General features: G+C 36.4%; 1 protein-coding gene across 2 annotated transcripts in view; it reads right to left on the bottom strand.

The window, feature by feature from the left end:
- The window catches only part of UFL1 (UFM1 specific ligase 1), a 32,622-nt gene extending 23,665 nt beyond the window's left edge, over positions 1–8,957 (bottom strand). Inside the window, exons 1-7 of one of the 2 annotated variants that reach the window (XM_087865328.1) lie at positions 8,790–8,934; positions 7,806–7,868; positions 7,426–7,571; positions 6,027–6,055; positions 5,266–5,363; positions 4,623–4,737; positions 2,792–2,922 (exon numbers count right to left, since the gene is read on the bottom strand). In XM_087865328.1, the coding sequence (XP_087721454.1) occupies positions 2,792–2,922; positions 4,623–4,737; positions 5,266–5,363; positions 6,027–6,055; positions 7,426–7,453 (401 nt within the window). In that variant the 5' untranslated portion in view covers positions 7,454–7,571; positions 7,806–7,868; positions 8,790–8,934. Of the gene's footprint in view, positions 1–2,791; positions 2,923–4,622; positions 4,738–5,265; positions 5,364–6,026; positions 6,056–7,425; positions 7,572–7,805; positions 7,869–8,789 lie in introns of both variants that reach the window. The other variant, XM_045807041.2, reaches the window with a different exon arrangement.
- Between the last annotated feature and the right edge of the window lie 9,366 nt (positions 8,958–18,323).

Raw genomic sequence — 18,323 nt, 5'->3', positions numbered from 1 at the left:
CAATAGCTAAATCAGAGCCAATTTAAAAATATCTAAATAATGGTAATGATAGATTTTAACCCAAATGGATAAAACAGGGAGCCATGAGTCCATACTGATTTAAATAAATGAATAAACTGAAAGTTTGATAAAAAACAGGGTAACTTACAAGATCTCAAACTGCCCTCCCCACAAATACTTAATTGTAAAGGAAAAACAAGTAGCTTTATGACAAGCCTAAACAGATACCTCCTTATTAAGAAGTTTTAATGCACACCATCAGTAACCAGAAAAATCTAAGCTGTATACCCCTGCTAGGATTCAAGGACAAGAACACAGAATCACTTTGGTTACATTCCTGTCAAAGATGCATAACCTGAACATCAGCATGAAAAAACAGCAGACAAGCAAAATTGAACATTTTACAAAATAACTGGCCTATGGTATTCAAAAGTGTCAAGGTCATGAAAGTAAAAAAAAAAGACCACGTAAGTGTTCCAGATTGAAGGTGACTAAGGAGACATGACAATTAAGTGCAATAAGTGATTCTGAACTGGGTCCTTTTACAGTGAAGGGCATTATTGGAAAACTGGTAAAACGTGAATGAGGTCTGAGGACTAGATGGCAGGAATGTATCAATGTCAATATTCTGACATTTGTATTATAGTTATGTGATTATATAGGAGAATGCCTTTGTTTGTAGGACACAGACTAATGCATTTGTGGTGATGGAATACTATCTTAGGAACTTCCTCTCAAATGGACAGAAAAAAAAAAGGTCCTCTTGCAATTTTCGGTAATTGTGAGATAATTTTATTAAAAAAAAAAGGAAAAAAGAAAATGTTTGCACTAACTTGTAAGCTTTCTCCTCTAACCTAGTCTTTTGTACCAGTGCCTTGCATGTATTAGGTGCTCAATAAATGCTTTTGATTTGCTGAATGACAAAAAGAAATCGCTGTGATTACTGTGTAAAACAATATCCCAGAAGGTAATAAGAATAAAAGAAGGGAGACTGGTTAGAAAGCTATTAAAATAGTCCAGTTAAAAAATGGACTGAAGTGGGGGGAATGGTCATGCTACACAAGTAAAGATTACATAAATATTTAGAATAGAGAATTCAAAAGTCTTTGTATTATGAAAAAGGGGGCAGGGAAAGAAAGGATAGGTGTAAATGATGACTCCCAGGACTGTGGCAAAACCAACTGGATTAATAACATTTACTCATAAAACGGAAACCCTAGTGTAAGAATAAATTCAGGTGGGGTAGCTCAGGGATAGTGATAAATATGTTGAATTAGAGGGACTTATAAAACATTTCAGTAGAGATGCTGTGTGGGTAATGAGTCTGAAATTTAAAAGAAAGGTAAAGTCACCCAGGAAGACAGTGCCAGACTGAGAAGAAAATATGGCCTGAAACAAAACTTTAAAGACTAGGGAAAGGAGGAAAAGCCAGAAAAGGTGACATATAAGGTACAACCCATTGAGGTAAGAAGAAAGCAGTAAAATGTGATGTCAAAATAAAAAAAGAAGAAAAAAAAAGGAACGAGACCATTTCAAGAAGGAAGACCTAACTGGAGTTAAATGTTGCTGCCAAGTCAAATAAAGGTCAGAAAGTATCTGTTAGATTTCATGATACTGACATCATTTCTTTGTAAGCTGGTAGAAGCCAGATGGGTGAGCTGAGAAGTGACAAAAGGTAGGAAAACTAAGACAGTAAATGCAGACATCAACTCTTGAGATGGTTTACTTTAAGGAAAGGGACAGACAAGGCGGTAGAGTGGAAAATGGAGTTGAGAGAGGTTTGACTGTTTTAAAATGGGAGAAATCTGAACCCAAAAATCACTGAGATAAAGTTAATGACACAGGAGAGAGGAGATAATTTAGAATGTAGATTTTCTTTCTTTCTTTCTTTCTTTCTTTCTTTCTTTCTTTCTTTCTTTCTTTTTCTTTCTTTCTTTCTTTCTTTCTTTCTTTCTTTCTTTCTTTCTTTCTTTCTTTCTTTCTTTCTTTCTTTCAAGATTTTATTTATTTATTTGAGAGAGAAATAGCCAACGAGAGAGGGAACACAGGCAGGGGGAGTGGAAGAGGAAGAAGCAGGCTCCCAGCAGAGGAGCCTGATGTGGGGCTTGATCTCAGGACTCTGGGATCACGCCCTGAGCGGAAGGCAGACGCTTAATAAGGACTGAGCCACCCAGGCACCCCAAGAATGTAGGTTTTCTTAATTCCATATTGTAGTGTCACTCAGGCTCCAAACATTTCAGAAATTCTTACTTTAGAAAACTTCAAGTGATTTTGAAATGAACATTGTTATTCATTAGAATTACAGAATGTCACTTAGTAAAAAGGGTTCTAAAATCATCTAGTCCCATCTGAGGCTCAAAGGAGTTAGGTGACTGATTCATCTGCTGCAGCTCACACAGTTACTGTGTGATAGACAGAGCTAGGCCCTGAGGACTTCTGACTTTAAACTGCATGCTCCTTCCATGATCCCAGGATGACTTTATATACTGATCTAGGTGTTCTGCAGACCTGCATCGGGGGTCATGAGGGTGATTAACATGGGGAGTGGAAGGAGATGTGGGTTGGAGAGAGTGTGGCTACATTCTAGGGCTCTGGAATCCTCACTCCCATTTCATAGAAGCCACCAACCTTTCTATATGTCTAAAAAATTAGGGTCCTGAATGAGATTTCAATTAAAAAAAAAAAAGAAAAAAACCTGATATTAAAAAAAAAAGGAAACCATGATCAATGATACGTAAAAATATACATATTTTAAAACAGGCTTAAAAAAAAAAAAAAGAAACAGGCTTACCGGGTAATAGCACTGAACAGTCCACGGATGCGTGCTTTATGTCGAGCTACAAAAGCTTCAGTAAATATTACCCCTCTGTTATCAAGATCAATGTGTCCATTAATAATTCTACCTAGTCGCTGAGTTAGTGCCTGGGGGTAAAGATGCAAATTTTTATTAATTTGAAAGAACAAAATTCTACATATCTAACTGTATAGTCTTCAAGTCATGCTGCTCGTTGATGTTGTATTATCTACATGATTGAGAAATTTTGACAAGCACAAATTCATAGGATATATAAGCTAAAATGAAGATTTAGAATCTAGGAAACTTCATAATCTCAGAGCAGAACCAAGAATTGAATGAGTCATTTAGCTGATACGTTAAAAGACTTTGCTACTTGCTAAGAAGGGCTATTTCTAATGTGAAATAAAAGTGACTGATTAACCAATTTTCTAGATATAGGCAGCCTTTAAAACATACGGGCAGCCCAGACATATACATGGGTCTTGAAGAAGATCCTATCTGGAGCCTTGAACACTGAGTAAAATAAATGTTATTCCAAGATTCTGAAACCTAGGGAAACATAAGACCTAAAAAGTTATCTTCTCTGATGCAAATATTAACAAGTTTATCTGTGTCCAGAGATCTACACTGGCAAACAACAAGATTTCCTGGTAATCCCAAGAGAGTATTTCTCCACAGCTACACTATGACTGGGGTCAGGTACATCTGACATAAGTTTGGACATATTTGACATCCCACGATGAGTTAAAACTACTCAAGGCAGCCTGACTGATACTTTTCTGATATAGAAAAATGCATTTCAAACAACGTCTTAATGAGCTTTTAGAATACTGCCTATGATATTCAGAAAAACTAGAACTGAAAAATGTTAAGAAAACATACACATTTCCAAAATGTATCAACAGCACAGTTTTATAAGAAATCATTTGGGTCTGTTCTGATACTTTTAAAAAGTGTTTTAAAAATATGTTTTTGACCTTCTGTGATTAAAATATATTTGCTCACTTAAAATAGAACTAAGGCTCCTGAAATGCTAGGTAAAAAAGGTCAAATAGTATTTTAGATGCAATAATAGGAAATCACTCTCTCAAAATGGGTGACTAAATCTGTCTGTATTATAAACTAATCTCACGCAGTTATGGTTTGGTGAATTTTTGTAAGTGTTGGATTTTCTTAAAATGATATATACTTTAAAAGAGATTTGGCTTTTCTCTTATTTATTCCAGCAAATACAAAACAAAATCATCATTTACTGAGTACCTCCATTGTGCCAGACATCTCACTAGATACACCATGTATATAACTTTATTAAAATCTATGAAAAAGGTAATTATTCCCATTTCAAAGATATGTAAACTGAATCACAAAAGAGTTGAAACAATTTTCCTAACACTGAATAACTAAACAGTGACATAATGTACTTTCCATTGTACAAAATAAATGTCTATAATTCTAAAATGTCAAACTATTTTAAGAACAAATAGGGGCGCCTGGGTGGCTCAGTTGTTAAGCGTCTGCCTTCGGCCCAGGACGTGATCCCAGGGTCCTGGGATTGAGCCCCACATCGGGCTCCCTGCTCTGCTGTCTCTCTGTCAAATAAATAATTAAAAAATCCTTAATTAAAAAAAAAAGGAACAAAGAAATAATCATTTCTAAATGATCTAATCAGAGCCATCGAGGTATAGGAAGTATTCCCAAAATACATTGCTACATCAACAGTCAAATATTTGCAAAAAATTAATTAATGGTAAGAAAATCTAGTTTTTTCTTCCAATTAAAATTCTTTATTTATCTGAAAAGACATTATACTATTAAGAAAAAATACCTGTGTCAGAAAGTTTCCAGGAAGATCATAGGTTTTACACAGCTCCGATATGGTGACCTGACCACTTTCTTGCAATTTATCATTTACCTCTTCTGCTAACCGATCCAAATAGTTCCTAAGAGTTAAAAAAAAAAAAAAAAATTAGGAGTAATGATTTTTCTCTTTTATGTTTAATTTCTGTGCAATAATATATGCCGACAAAATAATGAATAGGGTATGCTTAGGTAAACATGATGCATGACTCATATTCTGAAAATTATTTTTTTCTTATCAATGTAACTAAATATAAGGTCAACCAAATGATAAATGCTCAGATTTTTTTTTAACAATGTAAATTCCTGTAGTCGTTTTTCATTAATATTTTGGAAGAAATTTGTTTTCAGAGTTAAGATCACACAGGAAAGATTCTAAAAATTATGTTTTGCGTTGCTTTAAAATAATTGGGAAAAAAATCAAAGTTTGTATTATTTCCAAGTATTCCATACAATTAAGTACTTACTTTTTATGTACAATGATCTCTACAATGAAAATCAGCACTATGAGAGTTCTAAACAAAATGCCAAACTGGTCACAATTGTTCTAAATTAAAACACTACGAAAAAAAAAAGAAACACAAAAAAGTGCTCTTAAACACTGTACTTACTCATCTATCAGTTGTCCCAATACTAGCTGAACATGTTTTTCTGATTTTATAATGTCACCAATTCTACTTTCAATATGAGTCAGATCCACATTAATTACCTGGAAAATGAATAAAATTCAATTAGTGATAAGTTCATATTGTTTCTTGAGTTTGAAGTTACATATTAGAACTATCATTTTAAAAACTTACTTTCTCTTAGATGAATTTCAGGTTAATCTGAAATACTGTGAAAAGTCTCAGTCCAATAAAAAATTAGAAGCTTATTGCTTATTAACTTTCATTTCTGAACAACTACATTTTCATTTGCTAGGAAAGTTTGCATTAAGAAGCTACATTTTCATACAATAGGCACCATTTACACAAGATTTTCCAGCTTCTTGCATATAATGTACCTTGATAATGACATGCACACTTATATTTTCTAAAAATATCTTCTACTTTTAAAAATATTTCTCTATTCCTTCCATATACTAAAAGCACATAAAAATGAAAGTTATTTTTCTTTCCAAATTACATAAAATGACAACTATGAGTTTATTTCATAAAGAATAAGCAAATAACTGAGAAAGAAGAACTTATTAACTTATTAAATCAATTCAATATATCAGAACTTATTAAATTGATTAAATGTATTAGTGAGGACTATAAAACTATTTCTTCACAAACATTATACAAAACAAGATACCAGAGTATTAGTGAATACTTAAGGCATAGTACCAAAAAATTGAGAAAGGAAAAAATTTTATAAATTTAAAATTTACCTGTTGCAGATCAACAATGTTTACTCGACCTTTAAAGAAAAGACATTTATTGATTTTATATTTATATTTACATGTAAGTACACACAAGCCAAAAACCGTAAATATCAACGGATTTACATTTGGGGCAGTCGAAGTCCTCCTTCTACAAAGGACATAAAGCCACAATAATTAATGTTTTCATATATAAACCATTAGCTGAATAATTCTTTATGGCTGAAGGCACAGGCAATAATTTAGTTTTGAAGTTTCATTTGTCACATCAGGCCAATACCGAACATCAACTGATTCACAAGTTGGCCAGACCTATGGATTTAACATTTATCTCCCCTTCACAATTTATCTACTGTGACCAAAGAGATACAACTAAATTCAGATGAACTTTTAAATTTTTGGAATGAGTAGATTTCCACCTATTGGCAAAAGAAAATTTGTCAAGTATTCCAAATTATACCTAATAGTTTATTAGCATTATGCAGGAAGATGAACCAATACCAAGGGTACATCTGATAACATCAAATGAAGAGTTGTTTTCATAGTTGCTTCTATTTTAATCAAATAGTGTTCAAATTTGCTCAGTAGTTTGTTCAAATTTTAAATTTTAAAGTGACAAAGAAAAACAAAAACTTCATGTGCTTGTAATAGCGTTTCCTACAATATAATAGGTGTAGTACCATATTGTTTCCTAATTTGCAAATACTTAAAGGTAAGTTTTTGAAAAGAGTGTGGTAGTATAGCCCTATGTTTCAACAATCTATAATCCTTTAAAATCTCTGTTCTCCTTTCATAATTACCACCTGATAATAGATCTCTAAATACCCTCACGAGTCATGCAATAAATTCATAAACTGTGAATAGAAACAGTTGATTAATTCACATACAGAACACACAACTCATAATAATAAAAGATGCTATTTTGGGGCGCCTGAGTGGCTCAGACGTTAAGTGTCTGCCTTTGGCTCAGGGCGTGATCCCAGCGTTCTGGGATCGTGCCCCAGATCAGGCTCCCCTGCACAAGCAGGGAGCCTGCTGCTTCCTCTCCCACTCCCCCTGCTTGTGTTCCCTCTCTCGCTGGCTGTCTCTCTTTGTCAAATAAATAAATAAATAAAATCTTTAAAAAAAAATAAAAAAATAAAAAAATAAAAGATGCTATTTTGTAAGGTGACAATATTTGACTTCTTTTAAATTATCTGATCACCTTTACCTGATCATAAGTATATGATCAATCAAGCTATTAAAAATATTAAGGCTGGTTTTTATTTTATTTTATTTTTTTTAAGGCTGGTTTTTATATTAACAATCGAGAAGGGTTTCCTATACCCTCCAAATAATTTATTATTTATGTCTTAAGTTGTTTTTTCCCTTCCAAATAACCAGAGGAGAAAAATAAGGAATTACTTACCACCTCGGACATGTAGCTCATCTCTCATTTCTTTACTAATTTGAGCTGGTGTAATATATTCCTTCCCGTCAAGTGTGTGAACTACTTCTAGCTGTTTTTGAGCAATCAATTTATTCACAATCTCAATGCAGTTCCGCTCTGACAACCTGAGAGACACAAGAAGTTTTAAAATGCACTTGATACATTTGTGCTTAACAAAATTAACAATGTATGAAAATGGGCTTTTAAAAAAAGTTTGGGTGAAAAGTCACTAGATTCTATATTACAAAATCTGTATCTCTTATTAGTATAACCATATTGATTCAATAAGTTAAAAAAAAAAACTCTTGGGAGCAAGCAGATTTGCATAAACTTAAATCATATACCTAATTGGTACAAACCATTTTTTTATTACAGAATTTCAAGTTTGCTCTCTCCTCTGGGCCTGCTTCTACTCTTCAAATCTGAATAGAAAAATGAGGACAAATAATTTAGGTAGGAAAAAAAACCTGCCCTTTTATTTCAACTTCCAGTTTAAGTTCAATAAAAAACCAAACAAACCAGAATTTTCTTTTAAATTGTGTGATTGCTTCACTACTATTGGTCTGTAGACAGGAGATATGGCCTAGGAAAAACATGACTGCAACTGTTATCCAAGCACTTAAGTATCTGTCCTAGTTTGCTTTCAGTGCTACAAAATACAGCATTAAGGGATTAAGGTCTTCAAGCCCCAGAAGGCACAAAATATCAAAGAGATAGTCATGGTATAAAAAAGGATTCTATTAACATTGTATATGTGTTCTGTAACATTAAAAAGCAGAGCTAGGGTGTCCAGGACACATCCCCCAAAGGTTTGTGGGTTTGCAAGAAATGCCAGTGTCCAGGAGTCCTTAAAAATGACAGATGGGACTGTGGGTCTGGCCTAGCACAACTCTTGATGCACAAAAAGGCAAAATGCTTAAAGAGTCAACACAGCATTTGCTAAGTACTGTATTTTGGTGTTAGCCTCTCCTTTTCAGCTTATTCTAGGTCAGGAAAGGTATAATAGGCAATGATGCCATAAGGACTTAACGGGTAAATAAGGATCAGAGGGACACTCTTAAGACAGCTAGAATTCACCAGCCTCGGCCATCAAGAGGGCGGGGCGCGCCAGCTCTAGGCTGGGGCATGGCAGGGGGGGTCCGGGGCGTAGTAGCTTTCGGGCTTCATCGCCGAGAACTATACTTGGAACTGCAATCCAGGCTATGGATTGGAAGCAGGAGGCAGAAATAGTAACACAGGGTGGGAAAGTGCGGGGTCCAAAGCCAGGGATTCCCAGCCTCAGATCTCGGCGTGGCTGCCCAGGGGCTATTTTGGACTCCGCAACCGAGAGGGAGGGTCGGCACCTCTGTGTGGCCTCGGCGAACTGCGCCCGCTGGAAGTCAGCCGCCAACCGCCTGATCTCCTCCCAGGCGTCCGCCATCACGGCCCTACTCGCCAAGCCGCCGAAGAACTGCCGACACGTCAGCCTAAAAGCAGCGGGAGCCGAGGCGGAACGGGCCGCGCGGAGGGACAAGAGACTCCTCCCCCGACGCAGATACCGAAGGCTTGCGCCCCGGGAGGGGCGTGCCGGAAGAGCCGCAGCCCCGCCCACCTCGCATGGGCGGGGCGTCTTCCCTGTTGTGGAGCCTCAGGGTTTTGCTGGGAGCCAGGTGACGAGGTTCCTGCTATAGGGTGGGATGCGGGAGGGGTCAAGTTAGTAAAGTGCTACTCTTGTTTGTATTGTAACTAATGTTTCAGGTCACTGATAATCAAATTAACCAATGTTCTTTTTCTTCTGCCCTTCATTTGTTTTTTGGGGAGAGAGCGGGGAGGAGATGTGCCTGTGCCTGCAATTAGTAGTATCTCTTCTTCTCTGGCTGTTAACAAGGAGCAGTCCACCGGGTATCATGCTAATTTTTACCTGGGCACAGAGCAGTTGTACCTTTTGGGAGACAAGTTGGGAGACAGTACTGAAGGTAGATACTCAATTTTTTTTTTGCACAAAGATGACTATTTGGGGTACCAAAAAGGCTGGGAATGGCTTTCATGTCATTCTAGATTAAGAATGTTATTCTTTCCTATTTCTCCTCTGGGGAAGATTGGCTCCATCAAGCAATAAAGAAATAGGAACATACGATAATACGTATATATGGTTACGGATGAAATGCAGGAGGCAAAGGTTACGTTTATTTTGCTTTTCTCTGTATTGATATCAGTAAAAGTTAGGTATTTACTCTGGAGTAAATTTCTTGTCCCCTTTTACTTTTATACCTAAGTTTCCACTTTAAAAGAAGAATTTTCATTCCTTTTACCTGCATGCTCTACAGAGTTGGTGAAGGGGAATTGTTCCAGTTCTTTTCCAATCTCAGGTCTTATTTGGGGTGACTCAAATCCAATGCCACAAAGGTACTTGTCCAGTAAAATTCCCAGCTTTATTTAAAATGCAGAGAACACAAGCCCAAAACCTGTTACTAAGTACTGCCACCAAACAACCATACTGTTTGTCAATGTGATTGCCAACCAAGAGGTGAAACAGCAGAAGTCAAGAAGGGAACTTGGAAGAGGGTAGGTGGTGTGGTTCCAAAGGGTATCAGACTTCAGAACAACCGGAAATATTCATTAACAGAGACTTATTGATTCTCTATCAGATACCATGGAGTACATTGGTTGGTAAGGCAGACATGATATTGCCATAAGAACTTATAAATGTAATAAAGCAGATTTTTGAAAAAAGTACTTAGTATAAACTATAAATGCAATAGAGAAAGTATAGTGTACCATGTGACCACTTGGCATTCAAACTTCTTCCTTACCATACAAGCCTCTATGAGCCTGGATTCTACTTTTTCTCAGCATCAGCTACTTCACACCACATGTGAAGTAGTGGCCTAGACACACCAAGCCCTTTCAGGACTCCATATCTTTCTGGAATGCCTGTCCTATTCCTTACTGCTCCATGCTCCCATTTGTTTTGTAACTTATTCTTCCATGATGTCCCAGATTAAATAAAACTCTCCAACGAAACCTTCTTAAATTCCTACAGTTATTCTGTATGCAGTGTCCCTGCAATTCTTTATTCAGGGGTCTATAATAGCAAGCAGAGCTATACTGCAGTTTTTACTTACTACATCTCTAAATAGTCTGAGCTCCTCAATGCTCCATAGCGTTAGTAGGACAACTGGTACATAGTGCCTGATATATTTCATATACAGTGTAAATGTTTTGGTGCGGCATTTTACTTTGGTATAATAATAACATTTACATTTATTCCTTTTTTTAAAAGATTTTATTTATCTGAGAGAGAGAGAGAGAGAGCAAGAGAGAGCAGGAGTGAGGAGAGGGGCAGAGGAAGAGGGAGAAGCAGACTCTCTGTTGAGGAGGGAGCTCGATGTGGGGCTTGATCCCAGGACTCCAGGATCATGACCTAAGCTGAAAGCAGATGCTTAACCCAGGCGCCCCCATTTACATTTATTCTTAAAAGACAATAATTCCTTAAAAAAGAATAATTTATGTTTGTATTTTCTAGAGACTAGACTAAAATGGTAGCCACTAGCAAGATGAAGCTATTTAAATTTTAATTAAAATTAAATAAAATGATACCAACAATGAACAAGTGGAATTTGAAATTGAAAACACAATGTAGTTTACGTTAGCATCCCCCAAAATGAAATACTTAGGCATAAATTTAGCAAAATATCTACAAGATCTATAAGAGGAAAACTACAAACTTAGATGAATGAAATCAAAGGAGAACTAAATAAATGGGAAGGCATTCCATGTTCATGGATAGGAAAACCAAGGGAAAAAAATCTCATACTGTCAAGATGTCAGTTCTCCTCAACTTCATCTATGATTCAATGCAATCCCAATCAAAATCCAAAAAAATTATTTGGTAGATATCAATAGACTTATTGTAAAGTTTATATAAAGAGGCAAAATAACCAGAATAGCCAATACAGTATTGAAGGAGAGCAAAGTTGGAGGACTGACACTACCTGACTTTAAGACTTACTATGAAGCTATCCTAATCAAGACAGTGTGGTATTAATGAAAAAATAGACAAATAAACCAATGGAACAGAATAGAGGGATGAAAAATAAACCCACACAAATATAGTCAACTAATATTTGACAAAGGAACAAAGGTGACACAATGGAGAAAAGATAATGTTTTCAACAAATGTTGCTAGAATAATTGTACATTCACACACACACACACAAATGAATCAAGATGCACAACTTACAGCCTTTATAAAAATTACATTTGGATCACAGATCTAAATGTAAAATGGAACTGTAAAGCCCCTAGAAGATAACTAGAGAAAATTTAGATGACTTTGTGTCTGTCAATGACTTTTGAGATACAATACCAAAGGTACAACACATGAAAGCAAGAATTGATAAACTGGACTTGATTAAAATTAAAAACTGCTCTTCAAAAGTCAAAGTCAAGACAACAGAAGCCAAGACACAAACTGGGAGAAAATATTTACAAAAGATACATCTGATAAAGGACTGTTAATCAAAATATATGAAAGTTTTGGGGCGCCTGGGTGGCACAGCGGTTAAGCGTCTGCCCTCGGCTCAGGGCGTGATCCCGGCGTTATGGGATCGAGCCCCACATCAGGCTCCTCTGCTATGAGCCTGCTTCTTCCTCTCCCACTCCCCCTGCTTGTGTTCCCTCTCTTGCTGGCTGTCTCTGTCTCTGTCAAATAAATAATTAAAATCTTTAAAATATATATATATATGAAAGTTTTAAAACTCAACAGTAAGAAAGCAAGGAACCCAATTAAAAAACGGGCCAAAGACCTTAACAGACGCCTCACCAAAAAAGGTGTACAGATGGCAAAACAACATATAAAAAGATGCTCTGCATCATGTCATCAAAGAAATGCAAACTGAAATGAGATCCATTACACAACTATCGGAATGACCAAATTCCAGAATACTGACAATGCCAGATACTGATGAGTATGTGAAGCAATAGGAACTCTCATTTGTTGCTGGTGGGAATGCAAAGAGGGACAGCCACTTTGAAAGACAGTTTGGTGCTTTCTTACAAAGCTAAAAATACTTTTACTCTATAATCCAGCAATTGCACTCCTTGGTATTTACCCAAAGCAGTTGAAAACTTATGTCCACACCAAAACCTACACCAGATATTTAAGGCATCTTTCTTCGTAATTGCCAAAACTTGGAAGCAGCTAAGGTTTCCTTCAGCAGGTGAATGAATAAATGAGCTGTGATACATCCAGACAATGGAGTATTATTTGGCACTAAAATGAAATGAGTTATCAAGTCCTGAAAAGACATGGAGGAACCTTAAATGCATATTACTAAGTGAAAGAAGCTAATATGAAAAAGCTACATACTGTACGATTCCAACTATATGACATTATGGAAAAGGCAAAATTATGGAGTCAGTAAAAAGACCAGGGTTTGCCAGGGGTTGGGGAAGGTGGAGGGATGGACAGGCAGAGCACTGAAGATTTTTAAGGCAGGGAAAATAGTCTGTATGATATTGTAATGATGGACATGTGTTACCATGTATATGTCAACACCAATAGGATGTAGGACACTAAGAGGGAGCCATAATGTAAACAATGAACTTTGAGTGATTATGATGTGTTAATGTAAGTTCATAAATTGTAAGAAATGCTCCTCTCTGGTGGGAGATTTTGATAATGGAGATGTTATACATGTGTGGGTGCAGAGATCATATGGGAAATCGCTATACCTTACTTTCAATTTTTCTATGAACCTAAAACTGCCCTTAAAAAATAGTGTTTAAAATATTAAATAAAATTTAAAAGTTGGTCATTCAGTCACAATAGCCGCCTTTCAAATGTGCAATAGCCATATGTGGCTCATGACTATCTTATGGGACAGTATAGAAAGCCATTTTCACCTTCACCGAAAGTTCTATGGACAACTCTGATTTAGACCTTTAATAAAGGCACATGTTTGTTCATTCTGAGATCCTAAGACTCAAAACAACTGTCTGCATCTAGCAACAATATACCTTAACTGCAGTATCAGTTAATTTGAAGGAGGAATAAGAATTTGAATGGGGACCATTTCAAAGTTAGCTAACACTGGGATACAGAGTAGAGGAGTTTTAAGTAATCTAACGTATGGATAGGATAATGGTGAACAGTACAAGTGGTCACTGAATAAGAGATGAAAGATTCCTTTTAAGAACAAGCTTTATGTAGACTTGGAGAACAGCTTCAGTTCTCTAAAAAAACACTTTCTAACTGCTTGTGTCTACAAACATAAGTCAAATTTTGACGTGTATGTTATGTGGGAAGGACTCATGGTCTTTTCAGCTACACTAGGTACATGATTGTGACACCGTCCTCAGATTCATCTTAAATTCAAAGGCTAATAAAGCATTCTAACATTTGTAGTGTGGATTGATGGTGTCTCTGATGATGTAAGATGTGATACTATAAAGTTCCTCCAAGATAAGCTTTTCTTTTAATAAAATGTGAAGCATTTCCCTCTGTTTACTAGAAAATAACAAAATCTGAAGTACTTTCTCCAACTCAACTAGGAAAAGAAACCTAAACCACCACAGGATGTGTGTTGTCGAACAAGTCATTGCAGAGAAATGACAAAGACATTGTGTTAATTACATCTCTGGTATCTTATTGTAATTAGGGACTTGGCAATTACCTTTAATACCACCAATAAAAATGGCAGTAAAATCTTATACATAAAAAGCACCAATGCCTCAGGAAGCCACTAGGATTTATGGGTGGAAGAAAAGCAAAAAGTTCAGAAAAAAGATGAAATTGAAGAACTAGGAATAAAGGAAGCAAGAAGGTGTGGGGGCTGTAATAGTTAATACCTCTACAGAGTCAAAAATAACGAAAATAAGTGCAAGCCCATTAGCTAGTAGAGCAAAGAGGTTATGACTTATAAGAGAGGATTTTTTTCCCTGCTATGATAGCAATGGAAGTCAGATTGTAGGTTACCTCATGAGCAAATGTGAATAATTGGAGCAAGAACAAAGAGAGACCTGATCAGATGTTGAATGAATAGAAGATAAGTCAGTGAAAAGAGAGATTATGATGATGTTGAAGAAGTAGGCAGCAATCACTCAGGAATCACAGAATCACAGCGTTTTAGGGCAGGAAAGGCTCTTTAGATCATTCATGCTAATGCCCACCCACAGTAATAACTTCTCTGCAAGGTCCTGGCAGATTATGTACTTTTTGCTTGACCACTTAAAGTGATGAAGTATTCTCTTTTTTGCCAAGTAGGCTTATCCATTTTGGGACAGATCTAACAGTTAGAAATTCCCTCCTCATTCTAAAGCAAGATCTGTTTCTTTGTAGCTTCCATATTCTTTCCTTGGCTCCACAGAATGACTCTAGTATATCTTCCCCATGAAAGCCTCCAGAGAGTCAACATGTCCCTCCTGTTTTCGTTTTCCAAGTGAAGCATCTCAGATCCTTTGGTTATATCTCCTGACAGAATTTCCAGACCTCTAGAGATCCTGGCCACCTTCTCTTACTGAACTCTAGTTTGCCAATATCAGCTTTAGAAAGTGATGCCCAGAGGAAGTTAGTATTTTGCACATAGTCTGACTAGAGCAGATAACAGTGAGATTAATTTCCCTAGATGTTAGATTTCTGTTAATTGGACTCTTGGCTTAAGTAGAGCTGGTAATGCACTGTATCTGACTGGCATTTATCTAAATTGCTATCAAACTAGGTTTAGTCAACTCTGTATCTGAAAAAATTAATTTCACCTTGTTAGCTTTGATTGATTGATTGTTTGATTGATTGATTGATTCATTCATTATTCAAACAAATAGTATTTGAAGTCTACTATCTGCCAGGCGTTGTGGTATGCCTTGAGGATACCAAGAAGAAAAAACTATTCTAACCAATTGAGATTATTTCAAAAATTAAATGTCATTCAACATTGTTCTTTCTGCCATCACTTGTCATCTATAAATTTTAAAAATATAATTTTTATTTAAAACAATTGGTTAAGAGAGAAACAAGAATATATACTGTGATAAGCTGATGACACTGGTATGTTGCGATCCTAGATTCAAAAAGTTTTAGAGCTAGAGGGGACTTAGGGACATCTAAAAGTCTGATTCATTTATTTTATAGAGTTAACATGTACCTTTGAGTGTGACTGTCTTAAATACCATATTTCTCTTTTTGTTTAAGGGGAAAGTCATGGAATGACAGCTTTTATGGAATAAAAAATAAAAATTTTATGGAATTCCAAAATTCAGATTTTATCAGTCTTAGAGGGAGCAAATTTTTCAAGACTTACTCTTAAAGAACTCATGCTGTTTCATAATAATCACTGTTTCTTTATCAAAATCCTACCAAAAGCCATCTATTTGCTAGCTTACTTTAGAATATTTTTTGCTTTCCTATATTTTTCCTTTTCTTCTCATTCCAAAATGAGGCTTAAAATTCTTTTTTGATATTTGTAGGTTTCGTTGGGGGATGAGAGAACAAATTTCTGCTCATTGTGACCTTTCATCTTTATCACTAAAGCAATAACAGGTGTCCCTTCTGGTTCACATCACTTTATCATTGGTACATCATCTTTGTAGCTTGTCCTCTGGAGTCAAATGCATGTAAATACTTAATAAAATATAACATTATCTATATATTTATGCCCCCCGTTACTCCTCACCACTGTTGTGACTATATTGTCAGGATTTTTAGAGCCATACTTTTGTGAAAATTGTTCTGCAAATATGTATATTTATTCCTCAAACATGAAGTATTCTTTTGTTTCCAAGGGAACAAGTTCTATATTAGTCTTTTCTGGTTTTGTTCCCCCACCCCGAAAATTCTTCGCAATGCTGTATTTAGAGCCAGACTTATTAGCTCCAGGCATCACTTGTTTTCCTGTGTACGCTTTTCCACAGCATAACTGCCAAGCAAAATGACAAAAAAGCAAACTCTCGAAGGAACAAGTTAGTGTTCTTGTCAGTGCTTGGGTGTTGTTCTCAAAGGAGCTGAAATTCTTCTCTTTTATCAACAAAATGTGATGTAACGGACTATATTGGCAGTTTGTGTCACTGCTAAGGCAGTGGTGTACAGAATGGTATGTAGAGTTAATAGTCACAGGGACACATTCTAAAGAAATATATAGTATCTGTGTTTCCTGCCAAACAAGGAAAAAGTCACACTGGCTCCAATCTCCAGGAATGACTTATGTCTTTCTTCTTCTTTTTCTTGGTACTTTTGACCACGTTCACCCACTTTGCCCACCTCTAACACCTCACCCCTGGCAACCAACCAATCTGTTCTCTATATCTATGAGTTTGTTTTAGTTTAGATTCCACATTTAAGTGAAATCACAGAGGCTTTGTCCTTCTCTATCAGGTATCTTTCTTCTTTATCTCTTGCTGCTTCTCCTATCTTGATTTTCTCCTCCTCCTCTGCTTCCTCCATGTATGAATCATTAATTACACCAACAAGACGATATGCTATAAAGAAACTGAGGACTTGTAACAGATGCCATGTAATAGCAGGAGCAGTGACAACATCTGGAAATTGTGCAGAGCCACAGCTGGCATCCCTAATATTCACCTTTTAAAATTCCACTTTGAGGAGATTGTTTCCAGAAGTAAGTTCTGGTCAAGCTCCTAAAAGTGCCAAAATCAAGGGTAGTTGGCATCTATCCTAGTTTGTGTGCAAGGTAAAAATGTCTTCAGATATATACATGCACAGTCCACATGACTACAGATCTTTAAGGCTATTCCTATGTTCTCTTAAATTAATTTGTTTCTTTGAATCTTAAAACCTGTGCTCATATTTTAAGCAGGTTGAGTTTGTTTATGAGAGAGATATTATTGCTGATACCTGTTATTCATCATAATAACTACATTCCCGTGACATTTTTACATGGATTAAACACTTACTGTCTTGCTTACACCTGTTTGACCATAGCAGTTCCAACTGATTTCATTTGGTCAGCAAATACACAGCCCATAAGCTCGTACTCTTCCTTTTAGTACCCATGGTAGACCACTAATCAATTATGACATTTGTCTTGCTAAGCCTGGAAATGCCTGAGAATCCTTCTCAAACAATGTTCCAGCCAACTGCTAACAATATATCAAAGTTGGCACTTGCTATGAAATATATTCCCCATTCTAGAACAAGGCCACACCTTTGAGAAATATCCTAATGTAAAAAGACCTCTGGGCAGTGACATCAGAAATATAAGGATCACCCATGGAGTGTGTTGATATGTATCTGAATGGGGAATTGCACCAGGAGAATTGGATACAGATCCCAATTTCTCAGGAGCCAGCAGGAAAGATAAGTCTGGTTTGGACTTAGACTAAATGTAGGATGGAAACAAAGGAGAAAACATACTTTGGGGCTGTATCTATAAATCTATAAATTGTCTGTGTGGCCATCGTTCAGATTCCTCTTATTCTACTGAACAGTTTTGTTTTGTTTTGTTTTTTAATTTCACAGGGGTGCTTAATTGTGATATCATAGGTGTTTCCTGGGACTAATGATCCAAAGTAGTGAAAGGGGACACACTGGTTTTTTTTTCTTTTTTTTTAAGATTTTATTTATTTATTCGACAGAGAGAGAAAGACAGCCAGCGAGAGAGGGAACACAAGCAGGGGGAGTGGGAGAGGAAGAAGCAGGCCCCAGCGGAGCAGGGAGCCCGAGGCAGGGCTCGATCCCAGGACCCTGGGATCACGCCCTGAGCCGAGGGCAGATGCTTAATGACTGAGCCACCCAAGCACAAGGGGCACATTTGTTTTTAGTTTTGTTTTACCACAGCATAGAGAAAGGAGCTTCTTAAAAGCGGGAGTTCATTCTTTTCCTAGTGGTTCTCACTGTTTGGTCGCAGGAAACTTTTGTGGTCTTTAACATTCTGAGGATCTCT

The sequence above is a fragment of the Ursus americanus genome, chromosome 11 (genome assembly GCF_024610735.1).
Source record: "Ursus americanus isolate L20-20 chromosome 11, mUrsAme1.1.p, whole genome shotgun sequence".
NCBI classification, from domain to species: Eukaryota; Metazoa; Chordata; class Mammalia; order Carnivora; family Ursidae; genus Ursus; species Ursus americanus.
Note: the sequence above shows the minus strand (reverse complement) of the source record. Positions and strands in the feature narration are given on the sequence as shown.